This window comes from Hypanus sabinus, chromosome 13 (assembly GCF_030144855.1).
Source record: "Hypanus sabinus isolate sHypSab1 chromosome 13, sHypSab1.hap1, whole genome shotgun sequence".
In the NCBI taxonomy this organism is placed as follows: Eukaryota; Metazoa; Chordata; class Chondrichthyes; order Myliobatiformes; family Dasyatidae; genus Hypanus; species Hypanus sabinus.
Genome location: NC_082718.1, coordinates 16,116,699 through 16,141,326, shown reverse-complemented (window position 1 = coordinate 16,141,326; position 24,628 = coordinate 16,116,699). Strand labels below are relative to the sequence as shown.

The 24,628-nt window shown below is 38.5% G+C and overlaps 1 protein-coding gene across 5 annotated transcripts in view; it reads right to left on the bottom strand.

Annotated features, from left to right (window-relative positions):
• LOC132403659 (SRSF protein kinase 2-like) overlaps positions 1-24,628 on the bottom strand; it is a 227,168-nt gene that overhangs the window by 129,980 nt on the left and 72,560 nt on the right. For 3 of the 5 annotated variants that reach the window (XM_059987182.1, XM_059987180.1, XM_059987181.1), the window contains one exon: positions 4,921-5,060. In XM_059987182.1, coding sequence (XP_059843165.1) covers positions 4,921-5,060 — 140 coding nt within the window. Of the gene's footprint in view, positions 1-4,920; positions 5,061-17,558; positions 17,594-24,628 lie in introns of those variants that run through there. The other 2 variants (XM_059987183.1, XM_059987184.1) reach the window with 2 other exon arrangements.

Sequence of the window (24,628 nt, the reverse complement as noted above, 5' to 3'; positions counted from 1 at the left end):
AAAAAGAATAACGATTTTTAATAAAGCCAGTTTGATCATCTGAAATAATTTTGGGTAATACCTTCTCCAATCTAGATGCCAGTAACTTGGAAAAATCTTGGAGTCTACATTCAATAAAGATATAGGTCTATAAGCAGCACAGTTAGTAGGGTCTTTATCTTTCTTCAATATTAAAGAAATGGAAGCTCTATAAAAAGATTGTGGCAAATTCCCTAATCTAATGGCTTCCTCAAAAACCTTACCTAACCAAGGGGAAAGAGTAGCGGAAAAAAATTTAAAAAATTCAACTGTATAACCATCTGGACCCGGTGCTTTCCCAGAATTCATTGAGGAAATAGCCCCTTTAATTTCTACATCCGTAATAGGAGTATCCAATATCAAAAGATCATCAGATGATAACCTTGGAAAATTTAATTTTCCAAGAAAATCAGACATGGTATTATAATCTTGAGGAAATTCAGATTGATACAGGGAGGTATAGAAATCTTGAAATGCCTTATTTATCTCATCATGATTAACTGTCAGATTCCCATTCTGCTGACCAATCTTAGTGATTTGACGTTTAACCAAAGCATTCTTCAATTGACTAGCTAACAGTTTACCAGATTTATCACTATGTATATAAAAATCAGATTTAGTTTTCATTAATTGATTTTCAATCGAGGATGTAAGTAATAAACTATGTTCCATTTGAAGTTCAACCCTTTGTTTGTAAAGCTCCTTACTAGGAGCAATCGAATATTTCTTATCAATCTCTTTAATTTTATCAACCAATAAAAGAGTTTCCATCTTGATACGTTTCCTCAAACCAACAGAATAAGAAATAATCTGTCCACGTATATAAGCTTTAAAAGTGTCCCGAAGTGTTCCGCAGGAAATATCATCTGTAGAATTAGTTGAGAAGAAGAAGTCGATCTGCTCCTCCATAAATTTTATAAACTCAGAGTCTTGCAACAAGGTAGAGTCAAATCGCCATTGTCTAGCATTAGAAGCTGTATCCATAAATTTCATAGAAAGTAATAACGGAGCATGATCAGAGATAGCTATAATATCATAGTTACAACCGATTACCAATGGAATAAAACAAGAGTCTACAAAAAAATAATCAATTCTTGAATAAGAGTGATAAACATGTGAGAAAAAAGAAAACTCTTTGTCATTAGGATACCGGAATCTCCAAATATCAAAAACTCCATTGTCAGTCAAAAAAGAGTTAATACAAGTGGCCGACTTATTAGGTAAAGTCTGAATAGATAAAGATTTATCCATCAGAGGATTTAAACAACAATTAAAGTCACCACCCATTATTAACTTATATTCGTTTAGATTGGGTAAAGAAGTAAATAAAGACTTAAAAAAGTCAGGACAATCCACATTTGGAGCATAAACATTAACCAAAGCAACCTTTTTATTACAAAGTAAACCCGTAATTAACAAAAATCTGCCATTCGGATCCGAAAAAATATCATGTTGAACAAATGAAATAGAGGAGTCAATAAAAATTGAAACTCCTTTTACTTTAGCATTCGAATTTGCGTGATACTGTTGACCCCGCCAAAATCTAAAACAACGAAATTTGTCCTCCCTCCTCACATGAGTTTCTTGTACAAAAATGATATGAGCATTAAGTCTTTGGAATACTTTGAAAATCTTCTTTCGTTTAATTGGATGATTTAAACCATTAGTATTCCAAGACACAAAATTAATGGTCTGAGCCATAATTCTATAATCAACCCTTTGGTATAAAAAGGGTTAACCAACTTATAAACTCATGCACCCGGAAGAGGAACAAAAGTAGTGAGAAGACCCGGAAGTGACGACAACACAGACATAGTTGAAGTTCAAAAACAGCCCAAATAAAAAAACTAACACAAACTGGTACAAAAAAAATAGAATTAAAAAACAGACCAACCCCCCACCCCCCGAGAAAAAGAGAAAAAGCCAAAATATGACTTAAAAAGAGAAAAAGTAAGACTAATCCTACCCCCATGTCAGCTGAAGAACACTCCATATAAAAAGGATATATATAAAAGAATCACCCCAACTTTAAAAATTAAAATCGCTATAATAAAAACCATATTTCTAAGTATAGTTAGTTGTAAAAAGAATAAAAATATAATCACTAAAAAAAAACTTATAAATCGGGCTCTGGCCCAGACAAAACAAAAAATATTTAAGCTAAGATAAGCGATGCATTGTACGGAAGAAACGCGAAAAATATAAACATAATGCCATCTTAAGCAAAGCCAAAAATCTTTTCCAAAAAACCACCATCTTAATCAAGGAAAAATTCACCTTCAAAGAATTAAAAATATACCTTCGAAGGAACAAAGTTAATAGACAAATATGTAGTTAAATGATTAAAGTGTATAAGGCAAAACAATCAATATGACGCAAACACACTTTAACTTAAGTATAAAGTGTAGGATGAACCTACACCAATAACCAGATTTTAATTCTGGTTTAAGAGATCGAGAACCATCTTACAAGATCAGAATCGATCATTTATTAGAGACTGGTGTCTGTAGCAGTAGGGAAGTTCTCCTCCAGATATTTTCTCGCTTCTGAAGTTGAAATGAAAACCTGTCATGGAGCATTCGACGGAGATATTTGAAGCTTCGCAGGGTATAGAAGCGCAGGTTTCAGATTTTTCTCATAATATTCAGCCATCAACGGTTTAAAAAGAAGCCTTCTTTTTAAAAGGTCTGAACTAAAATCTTCGATCAGGCGGAAGCAAAAATCTTTGAATTTAATCATTCCTGCTCGACGAGAAGCTCTTATAAGTTGTTCTTTGTCATGTACATAATGGAACTGGACAATTACCACCGAAGGTTTGTCTGTAACACTCGGTGATCGACGCCGAATTCTATGTGCCCGATCCAATAAAGGGGGGTTATTCGGGAAAATCGTCGGAAACGCTTCTTTTAAAAGTTGAGCAAAATATTTCAAAGGGTCATCTTTTTCTATGCCGTCTGGAAGACCAAGTATACGTAAGTTCTGCCTTCTGGACCGATTCTCAAAATCGTCACTCTTGGCTTTAAGGGCTTCCATCAGCTTAATGGTCGAAATTAAATCCTGTTGCAATTTTCCAATAGTCAAATCTCGCTTCTGAGCATCTTCTTGCAGAGACGCAATAAGAGCTTGTTGCTGTTTAATTACTAAATCCGTCTTAACCATGTACTCTTGAAAAGCCTTTATATCTTTAAAAAATTGTTGTAGTTCAGCAAATTTTTTATCCAAAACCTCCATAAACAATTCAAAAGTTAATTGAGTTTGTTGTGTCGGAGCCTGCTTTCTTCCGTTACCGTTCGGATTACGTCCGGGATCCCGTCCCTTAGATCTGAGAGACATTTCTGTTTGCATATCTTCAAAAGTTCACAACAAACTCTTGGCAGTAAATCCAAAAAAAATGAATAAAGAAACTTTCGGTATAGGTAAAAATAAGCTGAATAAGGATGATCAAAGGTTAAAAAAAGTAAAGGTTATGGAGCGAATCCAAAACAGTACTCACTCCATGAGCGTCTCCAGCTGAACCAGTGGGTGAATCTCATTGAAGCCTACCAAATATTGAAAGGCCTAGATAGAGTAGATATGCAGAGGAGGTTTCCTGTATTGGAGGTGTCTCAGATTAGAGGGCACAGCCTCAAAATATTGGGACGTCCATTTAGAACAGAGGTGAGGAGGAATCTTTTTTTAGCCAGATGTTAGTGAATTTGCAGAATTCACTGCCACAGATGGCTGTGGAGGACAAGTCAATGTGCATATTTAAATTTGAGGTTGACAGGTTCTTGATTAGTAAGGTATCAAAGGTTACAGGTAGAAGGCAGGAGAATGGGAGTAGAGCGGGATAATAAATCAGCCAAGATGGAACGACGAAGTAGACTCAATAGACCAAATGGCCTAATTCTGCTCCTATGTCTTATAGTCTAATATCCTAATTCTAACCTGAATGAATCACAGGGAGAAAGTAATAAAGCTACAATGTAATTGGCCTACAGCAGGGGTTCCCAACCATTTTTATGCCATGGACCAATACCATTAAGCAAGGGGTCTGTTGATCTGAGATTGGGAGATTGAGATCTATAGTGATGTAGTTGATATTGACGAGAAATTGAATTTATATGAGATTTAAACCAAAGACTTAACACCGTATGTGTACTAAAAGAAAGGGTTCTCTCAATATCCAGGGGAACTTCCCATCCTCAAACATCAATATTAAATACCATCAATCTAGAAAACTTATGATTGGTTAATTAGCTTAAACCAATTACCAATTCAGTTAACTCTTTCTAAATGCTTAAAAATTTAAAATCCATCATTGCAAGATCCTTAAAGACATGCAGACATATTAATCTTGATTTCAGCATATAAAAAACTTCTTTAATGTAAAACCTTAAAATACCAAGAAAAAAGCATTCGATTGACCAATTCATGAAATCCTTGACATTTAAAATAAGATTTGTAACGTTGTTATTTTTTTCTTCAAATACTAACGTAGGGCTCTCAGTACCATTAAATGTGATGTTAACTATTCAGGCCAACAAAATGGCTTCTCTGCAAAGTTACTTAATGTTGTAATGGGTTTCTGTAGCTGGAACGTTTGGGTTATAACTGCAGATGGTGGGGGGTAAATTGGGGGCACGGATGCTACACTTACTTTTCTTAGATAAAAATGTGAAACAAAATAGCTAAATTTGAATGTTTTATTCCTTCCCCTCTTGAAATACTACCATGAAATCTCAGCAGCATTTCAATTACATTATTCACTACTATTCTAAACTTTTAGCCAAACTGTATACATTTTTGTACACATTACCCAAAGTAGCCACACAAGATGAAACACAGATATTAAACAATCGAAAAAAGGCTTCTACCTGCACTAATCAAATTGTATTACCATAGATGTAGTAGACTTAGTACCTTTACAATAATCGGCAGGGTCTTCCTGCTCTTCATCATCAGATCCCAGGATTTCCTCCTCCTGCTCAGGAGGACACGGCTCAGGTAAAGGTGGCGGTGGAGGAGGAGCAGCTGCCGCAGCTTTGTGATAAGCCTCTGGCCTTGAAAAGGAAGGAAAAATCAAGGTTTTAATACAATACATTCTGATGAGTTTTGCAAAAAAATTGAACTTCATGAAACCTTACAATCCTTCCACTATTCATTTAAAATTGGTAACTCTAAAATCTTTTTCAAGTGACTTGGCATATAAAATTAAGTTTGATACAGTTCAACATTTTGTTCTTTGAAACATACAAAGCAGGGGAGTCACATATACAGACAATGGTCCATATTTTTTTAGCTAATTGGAAATAGACATAATAGCTTGATAGAAAATCAGATTTTTAGCAATCCCAAACTCACTCCTTTCATATGATTCAGTAAACCACATCTGGAAGTCCACCAAGCTGCTTATATTAAAAAAGGATAATAAGGTCTGGTTACAATGGCTCTTTGCTTGAAGACTTTGGTGACAGGAAGCCTCAAGAAGAGCCACTTGGTTGCATGAATCTGCACTGCAAACTTAAAATCTAATTAAGTAAATTACTCAAATCTCAAAAGGTGAATTCTTAAAAAAACTTATGGAGCAAAGCAGAGTTGCTGTTTCTAATCCTCAGTGACAATGGTTTATCCTGCACATTCTCCCAGTAACCATATGGGTTTCCTCTTGGTTTGCCTTTCCTCTTATAATCCCAAAGACATGCAGGTTGGTAGGTTACCTGGCCACTGTAAATTATGTCTTTTGTGCAGATGTGTGACAAAGTCTTTGGGGTGAAGGAATGAGAATGTTTGGAGAATAAAAACTGGATTATTGTAAGAACAGTGCTAAAAGGTCATCAGGTCTTCGGTGAGCTGAAAGGCCTTTTTCTGTGCTGTACATTTCTATGAATGATGGTAGCAGAAGATGGCCACAGGCTCTGAATCAATCCAGCATGTCAATTGGTAAATTACAAAGTAGAATTCAATGTTATTCCTGAGATTTCAATAATGTAAAATGATTGACTTTGCATAAATTTTTTTGGCATTTTTCACCATCCCATAAAAAACAGGAAATAAAAAAGGTAAGTAATAGGAGATTACTGAATACAATAAACAGGACACGGATTTGAATGAAGTTCACTTTCTTATAAAATTTAGTTACAAGTACTGCTTGCTCAATTTTTAACTCATCTCTATCTTATATACTCATGCTTTGGTTTTATGACAATCCAAGCAAACTCACCATTGAAGAACCATGGGAAAGACTACATCTCATTAGCCACATGGAATGTGAGAACACTTGCCCAAGCAGGGGTACTGCAGGAGCTCCCATACGAGCTAGTGAGGTAAATCTGGCACATCGTGGGATTCTGTGAAGTCAGGTGGAAAAACCTCAGTGAACATCTCACTGAGGAAGGCCATATACTATACTACAGCAGAGAATTTAACAAACATGTCAATGGTGTAGGATTTCTTGTCAATAACAGCATCAAGAACTCAGTACACATGTGCTACCCAGTATCCAGCAGACTTATTTCCATTTACCTTAAAGCAGCACCTTTCAGAATCACAATAATACAGGACTACGCACCAACAACTATGAAGATGACCAAGTGGAGGAATTCTACATCCAACTCCAGGGCATCATTGACAAGGTGGACAAAAAAGTCATTCCAATCATCCAAGGGGACTGGAATGCCAAGGTGGGTGTAGACGCACTGAAAGACTAGAAGGAACTCTGCAGCCCCTCCTGTAATGCTGTAATCAACAAGCGAGGATTACACCTACTTAAGCTCTCCGGCTACAACATGGTGCTTGTGAACACTCTTGGCGAATAAAAGGCATCACAGCGCTGAACCTGGCATGCACCCAATAGCCAGATACATCATACCCAGATCGAATACATACTGGTGCAGAACTGATTTCAGTCTGGGATCAAGAGAACCACAGCAAGGACATTCCCAGGTGCTGATATTGTAAGTGACCACGACCTGGTGATAGCGATCTTTAGAATCAGGCTGGAGAAAGTCAAGAAGCCCAAGGACATCAGAATGAAATTCAACTTGGACAGACTGAAGGACCCATCCATTGCAGAAACCTTCAGGTGGTGGAACATTTGCACCATTGCTGACGCTTGACAAAGATGCTGAAACGTTGACAGCCTAGTTCAATGAAGTAATAACAGAAACAGCCAATGAGATACTTGGAAAACCCAACCCTAGGTAACAGAGGAGATCCTGGAAATGTGTGACACCAGAAGAGACCTGAAGAAAACTAAGAACACAGCACCAGGAGCTGTAGCATACAGAGAGATCAACAAGGTCAGGAAAAACATCAAGGCTAAGGAATAATGGATTGACAGACAGTGTACAGAGACAGTTAACAGCCTGAAAAGAACAACAGCAGGTAAGCATTTCGAATTGTGAAGTACCTCACTAAACAAAGAGTGTTATGATTCAGTACCATCAAGACAAAGAAAGAAACTGTCTCACAGAATGAAGACATTCTCAACAAGTATTATTCAGACCTTTACAACCATCAGACCCAAAGGGACCCCAGTGTACTCGCAAGCCAATACTCATCAAACGACAATGACTTTCCAAGTAGAAGCAGCCATAAGATCACTGAAGAATGGGAAAGCTGGAGGAATAGACAACATCCAGCTGAGCTGATAAAACATGGAGGACAGACAGTGATATACATCTTCAGCAATATCTGCAACAAAATGTGTCAGACTGGGGAATGGCCAACACCCTGGACAAAATCACTCATCATCAATCTCCTCAAGAAAGGCAACCTACAGCACTGTCAGAATTATAGAATCGCAAGTCTTCTCAGTCATGAAAACAAGAAGTGATATTAAAAGCCATCTTGAAGAGACTGAAATAACAGCAGAAGAAATAATCACTGAAGAGCAGGCTGGATTCAGAAGTGGAAGAAGTACAAAAGAACAGACACTCAACCTCCATGTACTGTGTGAGTTATACAACATCAACAGGACATTTTCTATGCATTCATAGACTTCAAGGAGGCATTGAATAGGATGTGGCATGATGTACTCTGGGCCACAATGAAAAGATACACGGGCCAGAAGCTGATCCAAACCATCAAGCAGCTCTACACCAATGCTAGCATCAATGTGGTACTTGTTCAAGGCACTTTTGGAGAGCAGCTCTACACATCAATTGAAGTCCGACAAGTCTGCCTCCTTTCACCCACATTGTTCAACATTTTCCTGGAGCAAATAATGACAGATACCCTGGAAGACCATATCGGCACAGTCAGCATCAGAAGGCAGACTATATCCAACCTCACATTCGCCGGTGACATTGATGGGCTGGCAAGAAACGAGGATGAAATCAGCGCAGAGAAAATAAAGCTGTTGAGAAACAGTCAGGAGGCAATCACGACAAAAATCACAGTCAGTGGACAAAGCTAGAGACTGTCAAATGGTTCAAGTATCTTGGCGCCTTCATCAACCAAGGATCAAAGCCTGAAGTCATTGCAAGGACAGCCCAAACAATGGCAACTTTGGCTAAACTCCAAACCAATCTGGAGAGACAATAACACACTCTCAGATCCAAGTTGAAACTCCGGTATGCATTAGTCCTTTCCATTTTCCTGTATGCATGCAAATCATGGACTTTGACAGCAGAACTGCAAAAAAAGATCCAGGCAGTTGAAATGGGATGCTTCAGAACACTTCTAGGCATCTCCTATACAAACCACGTCTCAAACAATGAAATACGAAGAACCATCACCCTGCACATGAGATACTATGAAGAGCTACTGTCCACAGTAAAAAAGAGAAAATTGAGATGGTATGGCCACATAACAAGATCAGACTCTCAAAGACCATTCTTCAGGGAATGGTACAGGGGAAAAGAAAAAACAGGCACACAGAGGAAGAAATGGGCAGACAACGTTACTGAGTAGACCGGAGAGAGCTTTGCTGCAGCCTAGAACCAAGAACACTCATCAGTACAGTGCCTCTATGACCCAGGTGGGCTGCAGGTCCATAAGCATAACCATAAGAACATTCCTGAATAACTTGAAATGTTAACTCCATTTCTGTCTACAGATATTGTCTGTTGCCTTAAGTATGGCCAGCACTTTTTGCTTTATTCCAAAGAATGAATTGACTAATGAGTTTCAAAACAAAATGATGCTAGTGATGACAGAAGCAGATTCTCATATATTAAATCTGTTATAATATACGACGGAAAAAAACTTCAAACAGATACATTTCAAAGCAAATTCCCGAGGAATTATACTACATTCCAGTGTACTAGATGGATACTGCATCAGAGTACCCATGTCAAAATTATTTTCATAAATGGGTTTAAAAAAATCACAAAAATGACAATGCTTATTAACATACTATAATGCCATTTGGAGATTTTTTAGTATCTGTAATACTTAAATTATCAACAAGTTATGCTTCAATAGTATAGAGAAAACAATCTCTCAGTACAGATTTAAGTGAACTAAAGTAATAACCAAGCAGATTCACCTGAGTTTAATTGCTGACTATAAGTTATTTAAATCGGTACAAGAGAGTTTTATGCGTTAGGTTTGTCAGCTCTTTAATTTCCTAATTTGTTAACTGTTGTTGAAGACAACATATTTGATGCAGACAAAACACACAAAATGCTGGAGGAACTCAACAGGCCAGGCAGCGCCTACGGAAAAAAAAGTACAGTTGACATCTCAGGTCTGAAATGTCGACTGTACTTTTTTCCATAGATGCTGCCTGGCCTGCTGAGTTCCTCCAGCATTTTCTGTGCATTGCTTGGATTTCCAGCACCTGCAAATTTTCTCTTGTTTGTGATATATGATGCAGACTTGACTTCTTGAGCTCTTATGAAAGTAAGCAAACAATAAATGAATGCATTCACAATTAAAGTATCAGCCTTCTTAAAAAATTGTACCATGCATCAGTGTGCTTTGGGATCAAAGTCCACTCTGTAGAACATGAAAGAGATGAAATTTTTTGTGCTAATAAAAATAAAAGAGAAAATGAACTGATTTTCATCCCATATACGAAGCCTGTTCTGATGAGCACTTCCAGCACTTTCTATTTATATTTTAGATAAATATACATCTGAGTACCATTCAACATTTAACACTGCATGAATAAGAACACTAAATTGTTTCCATAGAAACAGATTTTGCATTTATGAATAGGGCACAGGGAATGATCATTAGTAAAATCACTGCCAACAGTGCAGCAATAAAAATAATAAATTTTGCAAAGCAATCAATTACATGATACAGGCTACAAAGTGAATTTTAAGTTTGTTTTTTATAAAGTCAAATACAATTTATTATATGCTACGTATTTCCACTTTGGTGGAATTCCAATAATAAATGCACACTTCACTACAGCATCCAAAATCACTTTTCTTTTTTGGAGCCATTTTGAATGACAAGCAAATCACCATTGTCTGTCAATACCTACATTCAAAATTACAAAAATGCTATGCAATTTAAAGTAATTTGAAAATACACCTTTGTTTTCTATCAGTCAAAAGAACAGTGAAATATGGTGGATTCCAGTTAAGTGGGAGACATGAAGACCAGTACATTTTTCCCCCAATTAAGCAGCTGCCTCAACTAGCTGAGGTTTCATGGAAATAGTTAAAATGTATTTTAAAAAAAGACAAACTACTGTTTAACTGAGTAACAATTTATGTATTTAAATGAAATACAAAATATTAGAACACTACATATACCTTTACAGTACTACGGTTCCTCAGTCATCGGTAGAGGAAGCATCTGCCATGTTCTTTTGATTGACTGAAAATTACCAAAATCAGTGCAGATACTGAACTGATTTACTACATTACATCCTCTAAATCTTTATTTTCATTGCAACATTCAAGATGATTGTCAATACTTTCAAATTTTTCATAGTTTCTAACTTGTAGTGAAATAGTTTCATTTTCTCTCTCAGCCATTTCCAGCATCTCTCAACCAAAATGCGGAGAGCAAGACAGTTCCGAAGTATCTTACTGCTTATTTCTTTCCAACTATCAGTGACAAAAATTACTACTTTTAGAACACAAGCACACACAACTGAGGCTATTTAAAAACTGATCACACCAAGCACAGCAGTGTCTAACGGCCACGCAAGTGCATGCGACTGATGCTAGTTAGAGACTGCTATGCAACAGCCTCCTGCCCCAATTAAGAGGCATAGTGTCCCAAATAAATTAAGGGAATCCCAGCTATTTTCTAGATTTAGTTATTTAAGAGTTGTCCAAAATAAGCAGCTGCTCCAGTTAACCGGAATCCACTGTATACACTGCTTGCAGTTTAATAATTACTTTCAAGTTTCAAAGTGTTTTTCATAAAATTGTACTGAACATTCAGTTCATCAATTTTTCTGCACAAAAATGTAAGCATATATTACTGTCTTGGCTCTTTAACAAATACAATTCTCAAGCCAGATAACAAACTGTTTAGAGAAAGACATGTAGCTACAATATATTGAGAGAGAACCACAACTAATGCCACTGCAGACAGACAGGCTAAATTGTATAGTCAGTCCTAACTATATAAATTTGTAGCTGATTTATGGGGGAAAGAAAGTGTCTGCACTTCCCTCATTTGATCAACATTCTGTGTTCCATTAAGATGCCCACCACAGTGGCTGGCCACCTGCACTACGAACTGAAGGGAAACACAAGTTCTAACTACCAAGTTGTTGAAAAAATCATCTTCAAGGCCACATCTCTTTCCTTAGCCAGCTGGAAGTCAATTAGCCTATTTGATTGTTTCTCTGATCTGGAAACATTTAAAGATTACCACAATTTTTTTTAAATCACTAAAAGTTTTGAAATATTAATTAGAAAACTTAAACAAGCTCAAGAATTGGAACTTAAAAACATGAATTCTCAGTCACACCGTATAAACTACTCTAGCAGCTAAGTGGTGGGAACTGCTATAATTTTGCATTCCATTCTGTGGGTACCATAGCACTAATATCAGCTTTGTAGAGGTAGCTACAAAAGTATCAAACTTGCGAATTAAGTATCAGCAGTTCACTGTAAAATCTAACCTATTGCTTTGTATCTGATCAAGAAAAACAAGATTTCCACAGATAATATTGCACACAGGTTTCTCACAATAGGAAATAATAAATTTCCCATGAAGAGCTTGAATTTTGTGTATTTAATATTTCAGTAATATTTGAGTAATATTGTAAATATATTGTTTATGCATTCATATTTGTTTAAATAATTCACTGATACCTGTTGTCCATACTATTTATTACAAATTACTATAAATTCCACAATCAGATGGAGATGTAACGTAAAGATTTTTACTCCTCATGTATATGAAGGATGTAAGTAATAAAGTCAATTCAATTCAGTTGTAGGTTATAGGTAAAGATATTTGAATTGCATATGTCATGATGCTACCAAATAATACATGCATCTCATAAAATAAAAACATGAAGTTACACTTATATTCCCAGCTCTCTTGTTTTTCTTCCAGTTAGCTTTTTTTGTGTTTTGGAGTTACAAAGCTTAACAGTGAGGAGGTTTTAAACAAACCCAAGACGGCTATCTACCTGTTGAAATACAGCAAGACAATAGAGTTAAAACTAAAGTGCAGCAAGAAACAGTTGAGTAAAAAAAAATGCGCAGCATGTGCAGCGGCAATCAAGTCTTTTTAAAAAAAAGGACAGAAAACAGGTTCATAAACAGTGAGTACCAAGTGATCATAATCATAAAAAAGCAGAAATGGCTGGCAACATCTGAAAGATTGATGTATTGAAAGTACTTTAAAGAAAATGGAATAGCCAATGAAAAACAAGTACCAATTTTGCTCAGTGCATTGGATTTAAAAGCATACAGTTTGCTTAGAAGTTTAATTGCTCCAACCAAATCAGTGAGCTTTGCTGATAATGGCAAAGTAATTCAGGAACATTTAGAACCAAAAGCATTGTAGATTGCAAAATGCTTTTTGAGTTACATAAGCAGAATCAAAAGGGAGTCCATTTCAGTGTACAGGGCTGAATTGAAGAGACTGAGCATTGACAGTTCATTAATGGCTTAACGATGTACTGAGAGGTTGTTTAGTTTGTGGAATCTTACAAGAAAGCACTCAAATTCAGCTTCTAATTGATGCACAACTTACATTTAAAAGAGCAGTTGAAATTGCTGTATCAAAGGAAATAGCAGACAGAGACACAATTGAGTTGCAGTCAGGAATGAAAGTGAGCATGAACAAAATTGGAACGTCTAAATAGAAACCAAACTGGCTGAACAAATTGTGCTACCATTATTGCAGGGGTTCATATACGCAAGATTAATGCAGGTTTAAAGGTGAAACTTGCAAAAAGTGGAACAAAGTCATACAGACAAAAATAAATGGACTGCACAAGGGAGAGAAGATAAAAAGTCAAGATGCAGTTTCAAAAAGAGCACTAATCTGCATATTGCTGATGAAAAATCTGATGACAGCGGCACCAGTCTGAGTAGCCTTGAGATTTACAGTGTGAAAACTACTAAGTGGCAGACAATACGGTTTACACCAAAAGTAAATGGCAAATCACTTAAAATGTAATTGGACACTGGCTTGGCTATTCCAGCTATCCCACAAAATGAATTTGAATGCCATTTCAAAGATACTAAACTGAAGCCTGTAGATATCCAACTAAGAACTTACGCTGGAGAAAAGAAAACTCCTGTGGGAATGACATTCGTAAAAGTGAAATACAACAACCCACATTGGGCTTGCATATGATTTAAACAGGACAGCCAGCATTATGGGCATGAGCGGCTGAAATAAGTGCAACTTGATTGCAGATCCATCTACAATTTGCATACCACATCTCCTGAAATAGAGCCAACCAAAAGCAAATTAAGATACTAGATGATGCCACAATTGTCTCCTTGCTGTAACTATGGGCAACAGGTGTTGGTGCCAACCTCTGTGCTTCTGGTTGGAAAGCATATTGGACCAAGGAAGGACCATGCTGCTCAGAGAAAGTGTGAAAGTGACAAAAGCACTGGTCTGACTACAACGGTTTCTTCTGCAGGCAATATATCTGAGAAAACCTCTGATGTGTTAATCAGGCAGTTACTTGCGAAGTGTGACCTGGTTTTAAGCTGGAAGAGAATTCAAGGAGCTTCAGGAAAGTTGCAATCATTCATCTTTTGTGAGTATAAAGAACCAGAATTAAGAATTAATTATCCAGCATTAAGGTACTGCATGAACTTTAAGTGGGAGACAAAAAGCTGCTTGTACAAGTAGATGCAAAGACCAAAGGCCAGCTAGATGAATGGAAGGCCAAAAAGAAAGGAGTCAATAGAGATACAAAACCAGAGGATTCATCAGATAATGTTTTGGATGAGGAAACTAAGAGGAGAGATCAGATCGTAAAGTGAGCAATAGAAGGATTAATGACAGAATACTCCAGTGAACTAAATGCACCTTCCCAACATAAAGACGCACATCTTAAAAAGAAAAAAATGAGAAAAAGACAGACAAGTTGCAAGTAAGAGAAGAGAAAGAATGTGAGTGAAAAAGAGAAAGGTCTGAAAGAGAGGAAATGTGAGAAAGGAGGGAGGAAAAAAGCCTCAGACAGAAGCAAGAATCAAAGTAGATCCAGAGAGAAAAGCTGAAAAAAGGAGAAACGTGTCCAGAGCTATCAGAACTACTTTTTACAGACTCAGCATCACCTTCTACAACCATCATGGAGGAGTCTCCAGAACACAGAAACACAGAAAACCTACAGCATCATACAGGTCCTTCAGCCCACAATGCTGTGCCGATCATGTACTTCCTTTAGAAATTCCCTAGGGTTACCCATAGACCTCTATTTTTCTAAGCTCCATGTACCTATCCAGGAGTCTCTTAAAAGACCCTATTGTACCACCTCCACCACTGTTGGAATGGGCCGGCAGCCCATTTTTACACAGAGAGTGGTGAGAGCGTGGAATGGGCTGCCGGCCCATTCCACGCTCTCACCACTCTCTGTGTAAAAACTTACCCGACATCTCCTCTGTACCTGCTTCCAAGCACCTTAAAACTGTGCCCTCTTGTGTTAGCCATTTCAGTCCTGGGAAAAAAGTCTCTGACTATCCACACAATCAATGCCTCTCATCATCTTATATCCCTGAGGTTGTTTCACAGCCACTAGTCTCACCTGCCAAGCAAAGTGATCCCCCTCATTAGGAAAGATGTTATCCCACAAGAGTAAGAGTCTCCCCACAGCAATTAAACCTTTAGAGCTGAATGAGACAATTTAAAATTTACAATGCTGTAGATGTCTATATATGGTAGTTGTATTATATAGTATATACTCTCTATTGAGTTGGAGTTTATAACTAAGCAGGGAGGAGTGTTGTGCATTTAATTTCAGTAATATTGTAAATATACTGTTTGATTAAGCATTCTTGTTCATTTAAATAATTCATATATGTAAAACTACGTAAATTGCATAAATCATGACACAACCACATGATATGTGCATGCCTCGCTTAAAGTAAAACATGCAGTTAGACTTGCATCAGCTAGAATAAGCTCTTATCACAGGAAGCACCTAGATCCAATGCAATGTGCACAATAGGTGTACGGGAGATGCAATCTCACGAGCTCTCCATGCAGCCTTGGATCACCTGGATAATACAAATACCTATGTCAGGAAGTTGTTTATTGACTACAGCTCAGTGTTTAACACCATCCTTCCTACAGCTCTGATCAAAAAGCTCCAAAACCCTGACCTCTATACCTTCCTTACCAACTGAGTCCTCGACTTCTTAACCAGAAGATCACGATCTGAGCGGATCAGAAATAACACCTCCATCTCACTACCAGTCAACACTGGCGAACCTCAAGGTTGTGTGCTTAGTCCACTGCTCTACTCTCTCTACACCCATGACTGTGTGTCTAGGCCCAGCTCAAATGCCATCTATAAATTTGCTGATGATACAACCATTGTTGGCAGAATCTCAGATAGTGATGAGAGGGCATACAGGAGTGAGATATACCAGCTAGTTGAGTGGCGTCACAGAAACAGCCTTGTACTCAACCTCAGCAAGACCACAGCACTGATTGTAGACTTTAGAAAGGGTAAGATGAGAGAACACACATCAGTCTTCATGGAGGGATCAGAAGTGGAAAGACTGAGCAATTTCAACTTCCTGGGTGTCAATATTACTGAGGAACTAACCTGGACCCTACATATCAATGCAGCTATCAAGACAGTGGCTATGTTTCGTTGGGAGTTTGAGGAGATTTGGTATATCACCAGAAACACTTGCAGATTTCTACAGATGTACTGTGGAGAGCATTCTAATTAACTGTATCACCGTCTGGTGGGGGTTGGGTGGAGGAAGTGGGCGTTACTGTTGCACAGGATCAAAATAAGCTGCAGAGAGCTGTAGACTTAATCAAGCCCATCATGCGCACAAGCCTCATTGTATCCAGAACATCTTCAGGGAGCGGTGTCTGAAAAAGGCAGCATTTATCATTAAGGACACTGATCACCCAGGATATGTCCTCTTCTCATTGCCACTATCAGGAAGGAGGAACAGAAGCCTGAAGGCACACATTCAATGATTCAGAAACAGCTTCTTCCTCTCTCCCATCTGAGACCCGAATGGACATTGAAGCCATGAATACTACCTCACTAGGCTTTCTTTTCTTTTTTTTTTATACACTATTATTTAAGTAAGCTGTTTATTCACAGTTTTTCCTCTATTACTATGTATCGCATTGTACTACAGCCATAAAGATAACAAATTTCATGACATATGCGAGTGTTATTAAACCCGATTCTAATCTTTCAGCTCTCGTTTGTCTTCCAATTAGTTTTTATTATGTTTTGGAATTACAAAACATAAATTTAGACCAAAAGATCACTTTGATATAAAAACTCTTGTGATACATTGCACACGTCAAACTCCGATGTCACAGTTTGTATTCTAAACAGTGATATGACATTAAAGGCTGCAACAAAACTTGATGATCCATATCTAACAAATATTTAGTAGCCAGTTGTGGCCACATGTATACGCTGAAGATTGGTAGTACACCCATTTCCTTGATTATATGTATCTGCTTTTTGAACAAAATATGTATAATATTGCCTACCTATTTCTGAAAACATTTGGAAAATATTTACCATGTCTAAGCACTCAGAATCTTTTCTGCTTAGATAAGGCATCTTACCATCTTTTCCTACATTTAGCTTAAATACAAATCAAAATATTCCTATATTTAGCTTAAACATAAATCAAAATAAAGTCAAATCGTGCCTGTTTTCTGTACATCTGGTTTAAAATCATAATTTGAATGGCAATATTAACATTCATATTTTGTTATACTAGCTTGATACAAGCTACATTGTCAAGATTGAAATCTAATGTTTAAAATGTCTTCCTGCCAAATTGCTTTGAAATAGTAGGCAAACCTACAATCAGGTCGACTTCAATGAATACAGCAATAGCAATTCACATGAAAATACATGTGCCGAGACGTTACATAAGCCTTATATCACAAATTGAAATGTTGCCTGAAATACATCTCTAAGAATCAATATTTGAATGAATGTTGTGAATTACCTCAGTGCCATATGCCTTCTGATAGATGTAGGTTCCTGGAAAAAATACAAGTTTTAGCAGTACTATTTCTGTTTTGGAATCTTTCTCAAAATATTTTGATAGGATAACACAATACATCTAGTCAATCTGCAATCCGAGGCACAGCGACAACTCTCTGATACCTCCTCTTATTTACCCTTTGATCATGACCCCACTAAGGAGCACCAGGCCTCTGTCTCCTATACCATCACCAACCTTAACAGCTCTGCATATCAGAACTCCTTTCTGCATACCTTGACACTGTTTTCTCCCCCCTTGTTCAATCCCTTCCCACCTATGTTTGTGACACTTCTCACACTTAAAATTTTTTCAATTATTTTCAGTTCCCTGGCCCCCACCACCTTATTTTCACGATGGACATCCAGTCCCTATATACCTCCATCCCCCACCAGGAAAGTCTCAAAGCTCTCTGCTTCTTTTTGGATTCCAGACCTAACCAATTCCCCCTACCACCACTCTCCTCCGTTTAGCGGAATTTGTTCTTACTCTCAATAATTTCTAACTTGGTTCCTCCCACTTCCTTCAAACCAAAGGTGTAGCCATGGGCAACCCGCATGGGTCCCAGTTATGCCCGTCTTTTTGTTGGCTTTCTGGAACAGTCCATGTTCCAAGCCTATACGGGTATCTGTCCCCCTCTTTTCCTTTGCTACATTGACTACTGCATTGGCGCTGCCTCCTGCACACATGCTGAGCTTGTTGACTTCAATAACTTTGCCTCCAACTTTCACCCCTGCCCTCAAATTTACTTGGTCCATTTCTGACACATCCCGCCTTTTCTTGATCATTCCGTCTCCATCTTTGGAGACAGCTTATCTACTGATATCTACTGTAAGCCTACAGACTCTAACAGCTACCTGGACTATTCCTCTTCCCACCCTGTCTCTTGCAAAATTGCTACCCCTCCTCACAATTCCTCCGTCTCCGCCGCATCTGCTCTCAGGATGAGGCTTTTTATTCCAGGACGAAGGAGATGTCTTCCTTTTTTAAACAAAGGGACTTTCCTTCTTCCACCATCAACACTGCTCTCAAACGCATCTCTCCTATTTCCCGCACATCTGCCCTCACCCCATCTGCCAACCATCCCAATCGGGATAGGTTTCCCCTTGTCCTCACCTACCACCCCACCGGCCTCCAGGTCCAACGTATAATTCTCTGTAACTTCCACCACCTCAAATGGGATCCTACTACCAAGCACATCTTCACCCCTTTCTGCTTTTTCAGGGATCGCTCCCTACACGACTCCCTTGTCCATTCATGTCTCCCCCCCCCCCCCCCCATCCCTTGCCACTGATATCCCTGCTGGCACTTATCCTTGTAAGCGGAACAAGTGCTACACCCGCCCTTACACTTCCTCCCTCACCACCATTCAGGGCTCCAGACAGTCCTTCCAGGTGAGGCAACAATTCACCTGTGAGTCGGCTGGTGTGGTATACTGCGTCCGGTGCTCCCAGTGTGGCCTTTTATATATTGGTGAGACCAAACGCAGACTGGGAGACCATATCACTGAACACCTATGCTCTGTCCGCCAGAGAAAGCACGATCTCCCAGTGGCAACACATTTGAATTCCTCATCCTATTCCCATTCTGATATGTCTATCCATGGCCTCCTCTACTGTCAAGATGAAGCCACACTCAGGTTGGAGGAACAACACCTTATATACTGGCTGGGTAGCCTCCAACCTGATGGCATGAACATTAACTTCTCTAACTTCTTCCTTTCTTACCCCATCCCTGACATATTTACATTATTCCCCCCTCCTTTTTTTTGTCTTTCTGCCCATCACTCTCCCTGTTCTCCATCTCCCTCTGGTGCTCCCCTCCCCCTTTCTTTCTCCTTAGGCCTCCCGTCCCATGATCCTTTCCCTTCTCCAGCTCTGTATCCCTTTTGCCAATCACCTTTCTGGCTCTCAGCACCCCACCCCCTCGGGTCTTCTCCTATCATTTTGTATTTTCCCCTACCCCTCCTACTTTCAAATCTCTTACTATCTTTCCTTTCAGTTAGTCCTGACGAAGGGTCTCGGCCTGAAACGTTGACAGTGCTTCTCCCTATAGATGCTGCCTGGCCTGCTGTGTTCCACCAGCAATTTGTGTGTGTTGCTTGAATTTCCAGCATCTGCAGATTTCCTCATGAATGATATAGCCTAGTTGGTTTATAAATTTACATGAAACTGCAATAATAACCCTTAAAAAAAAAAGCCCCAGTCCAGCTGATAAACATTTTTGGCTAGTATGTTGAACAACTATTATCTGGCATTATGATTAATTAACTCAAATACATTAAAGCAATCATTAGAGCGGCTCAGGATATTTGTACACACCCACATCAGAAATAATGCATTTACAATAGTCAAGTATATTGATCAGCAAAGAAACCAAAGCATCTTTTTTTTTGCTTAGTCCTCAAATGTTTGGATAAAGGTATCACTTGCATGTCCATCATGTTAATTTGTTCATTTTCCAGGACCAAGGCACTGCTATCAAAATCATGATTTGAGAAAGTGATTGTTAGCTGCTGCAGTCCTTCTGGTGAGATACATCACAGTGCTTAAACCCAGTGATGATAAGGACTGGTAGCGTTTTTCCAAACCACAGTCATGGGAGACTTGGAGGAGATACTGCAGTGCACCAACTGCCCTTGTCCTTTTTGGTAAAAGACAGTTCAGGTTTGAGTTACCACCAGAACATCCAGGCTGAGTATTTTGTAGATGGAAAACACTGCAAACTTTGTGCACTGCCAGTATATTTAAAATTGGTGGATGTGGTGCCAAGAATGGAGATTACTTTATCCTGAATTGACCTTCTTAAGAATTTTTTGACTTGCACCCATCCAGAATATTCACCGCGCTTGGATTATGCCTTGTGGACTACAAATGTACTTGTGCAGAATCCTTTGTTATGTACCCTGTAACTGGGTTTACAGACCAGCAGAAATAGAAGAATCCGTTGGAGTCTGGTGGTACCGAAAACTAAAGGTGCTTATTAGTAAACTACACAATACAGTATCAAAAATGCAAATATACATATAAAACAGGTTAGCAATAATAAACATAGAAGTGTAGAAATAATAATCGACAATAATAAACAAGCTCTATCAATGTCTAGGGGTAAATGAATTGTCATGAGAGAATATAGAGTTCAGTTCAGTTCATGTGTGCTGAGGTAGTTGCGGTTATTGTATTGTAATTTGTTGGGGAGAGAGAGAGAGCGAGAGAGAGATGTAACAGCTGCAGCAGGCAAACCTTCCATTGTCTTCTTATTCCGTCATACCGCTGTGGTCTTTCGGTTATGACCCCTCCGTCCTCGGCTAGACCGTTCTTCTGTGGTGGACTCATCACTCTGGCATGAGTGGACACACACAAGCCCCCACCGGTCCTGCCGTCACACTGTAAGCTTTGTTGATCGATCTCCTGATTCGGTCCTCAAAGCCCCCACCTTCTTGTGGGTGCACAACACTCGGTCAGTGTCCACTGGTAATTCTAAGGGTGTCTCCCCACACCTGACTTTTATCTCCATGGACGGGGTATCAGCCATCCATCAACACATGTCTATGTCCATCAAACTAGGCCACTCCTGCTGTCTCCACAGGAATGTTAATGAGCAAAGAAGTGTCGTTGCAGTGAAAGGTAAATAATCAGTGAAGAGCCAGAATACATAAATCAACTGTGTGTCTCTCTCTCTTATCTGTAGCATAGCAATAGTAATAGTTCATAGTTCTCAAAGGGGGGGGGGGGGGGGAGATGGTTAACTCTGCACCCCATTTCCATCAAGTCTGCTCAGCACTCATAACAATTTCATCACCTTTGCCACCAACTTCCATCCTGCCCTCAGATTCACCTGGATCATCTCTCACACTCTCTTTTCTAGATCTTCATCTGAGATGGTCTTGCCCCTGATATTTCCTATAAAGTAACAGAAACTCTTCATTACCTAGACTACACCTCCTCCCACCATGGCTCATGTAAAGAAGCTACCCGTTTTCTTAATTTTTCCAGCTCTGGTGAATTCATTCTCAAGATTAGGCCTTCTGCTCTGGGGCATTTGAAATGTCCTTCCAGAAGTATGGTTTTCACTCTACCATAGTTAATGCAGCACTCAAATAAAACCCTCCATTTCCTGCATAACTGCTCTCACCCCAATACCCTCCTTGCTGGACAGAACATTAGAGTTCTCTTGGTCCACACCTTTCAACCCCAATCAACACATTATTCTCTGCCTTTTTGGCTAGCTTCTATGTGATCCCACCGACAGTTCTATCTTCCCTTCTCCCCATTTTTCTGCTTCACAGGGGAGGGAAAGCAACAATGGATGGGAGTGACGACTGAATCAGAAGGGAGTTCCCATCATCCCTCTCCATCCCCTTGCTGTTTTCCTCTGCAGCCATAACAGGTGTAATATCATTATCATTTAAACTTTCTTTCCCACTCCTTCATCAACCTGCCTGTCCTTTAATTTCTCCAGCTCTGATACATTAATTCTCAAGATGAGACATTCTGCTCTTGGGCATTTGAAATGTCCTCCTTCCAGAAGGATGACTTCCATTCTGCCATAGTTAATGGAGCACTCAAATGAAATCCTCCATTTCCACTCCTTCCCAGATAGAACAGCAACAGAATTCTCTTGATCAACACTTTTCATCCAAATCAATACATCTATTGCTAAAGAGAAGACAAATGCAGTTTTTAAGAACAAAATCTCAATACTCTGCTTGGGTGTAAACACTGAATTTTTCTTACTTTAAAGGTAAACAGAGTGGCAGGTATGGTGTTTAGTTGGGTTTGCTTTGACCCATATCGTGTGAAGCTTCTAGTTTTATTGGAGCTGCACTTATCTAGACAAATGCAGAATATTCTGTTAGTCTCTGGCTTAAGCCCTTGTGGATAGTGGAACACATGGAAGGAATCAGGTCATAAATTATTTGCTGCAGGATAACCAATCTTTAGCCTCCTCTTGTAACATGGCAATCTAGTAAAGATACTGATAATAATAAACCTCGGGTAAGTTTGTACCAAGGTTGACATAATGTCTGGAGCCAAATGTTGTTATCATTGTCCAAGTTGCATACCAATGACATAGTCAGAGTACAATTTGGCTGCACAGTCAATGACATCTGCAATCACTTATTTGCTGCTGATTTTGTGCATAGGTGATAGCAAGACAATTTTCCACATCAACAGGCAGACCCAACTGTCCTTGCTATGATGTAGCAAATATGCCAGAAAAAGGTGAAGCCAGATTTCTTGATATTAAGCAAGTCAATGGATATGCACGAAAATGGCAGTCATGAAGAAGAGCATTTTCTCATTGCTCTGTTTTCTAAGGAAGATAATTTTGCACAAAGATTGTGATGCACAAAGTACAAACATAAAGTATGATTCCATAATTAAGACTACATTAGGATTTTGCTTGACTAGCCTTTGAGATAATTTTCCTTGTTTAGCTAGAGGTAGCCAGTGCAGATGGGAATGACTCTTCAGTTTGCAGTCCAATTCCAATGCCTAGATCTATTGCTTTGTTCTGACAAAGCCCATTTCAGAAGACTTTTTCAAAGCACAATTAAAGAATCAACTACTTTGCTGTGGGTTTGACATCAGATGTAGGTTGGATGAGGTAAAGATAAGTTTCCTAACAGGAGCGAATTAAGAGTTCTAAAATAATCTTACATTTTCCATTTCTGAAACTTGTACATTATCACAAATCAATTCTTTAAACTGAATATAAAGTAGCTAGCTAACATGCATAATTTGAAAAAATATCTGGATCATTGGTTCAGAATCACCAACCAAGTAACACAACAACAGCGCACCTCTTCCCATCACTGCCTTTAATCTGTAATGTGGTGATATTGGTCCTTCCTCACAGTCCATCATCCACAATGCTGAAGGCAGGTGAGTCTCAATTTACCAGTTATCATAGCATTGGTAAGATACTTGTATTCTAGCAAAATTCAAATTATCAAGCTACTTCCTAGCTGAAGAGAACAAAGAGGAAAGCAGGACAGGACTAGAGACAAAAATGATAAATTAGAAAAAAGGATCCAATGAAAGGTGGCACAGAAAGCAAAATAAACAGAATGGTGGTCATCTTTCACCTCCACAAAGATAATATGAAATGCCATTCACATAGAACTTAAAGAACAGCACTGCATCTTGGACAGTAACTAGCAGGTTGTCACTTTTAATCAAATGTGTGCTACCCAGATGTTGCTAATTGATTTATTTTCAAATATTGTGTGTATGGTTAGCTTCAAGACAAAGAACAAATGGGGTTTTATTTTGATTCAAATTTCCATCATCTAAGCCTTGTGTTACTGCTGTTAAAAGCGCTGCAAAAATGTGTTCATCCTGGAATGTTATTTTAAAGACTGAAAATTAGATATTTGAACTTCAAAATAGCTGCAATCTTCACTAGTATAATTGATAGAGATTTAAATTAGTAGGAGGTTATTTCCATAACAACTTTCTCAATATTATATATGCTATATTCTGTAATTTATCTATGTCCCTTTTATTCCAAATACTAATCAGCCAAAATGTCAAGGACTAGAAAAAAACTACATTGACACAGAGCTACAAACTTTCAAGTATGATATATGGTACTCGTACATTCCAGGGCAATTCAAACATAAGGGCACAAAATGATCACAAATGGATGAAATACTCATTTCAATCTCATACAGGGATGTGCCCACTGCAGCTAAATCAAAAAGCATAAATACAGTAAGCTATTTCTAAACAATAAAAGAATCCACCAAGCATCATTTGATCGTCTACAGCTGAAGAAGCGTGAACAAATGAAACTGACACCATTTCTAAGCCTCATGCTTTTCCACTGTTAAAGTGCAATATGTTATTAAATGCTTTCTGAAAAAGCCAAGCTTTTATACATCAGTTTATTACAAGAGCAGATGCTTGACTTCTTGTCTCTTAGTTCTGTGCATATTATTTTTAAATAATCTTTATACTCATAAAATTAACAGCCCAAAATTGCTTAACCCACTGTCACTGCAACCACATAGTCTGGATGCAAACAGC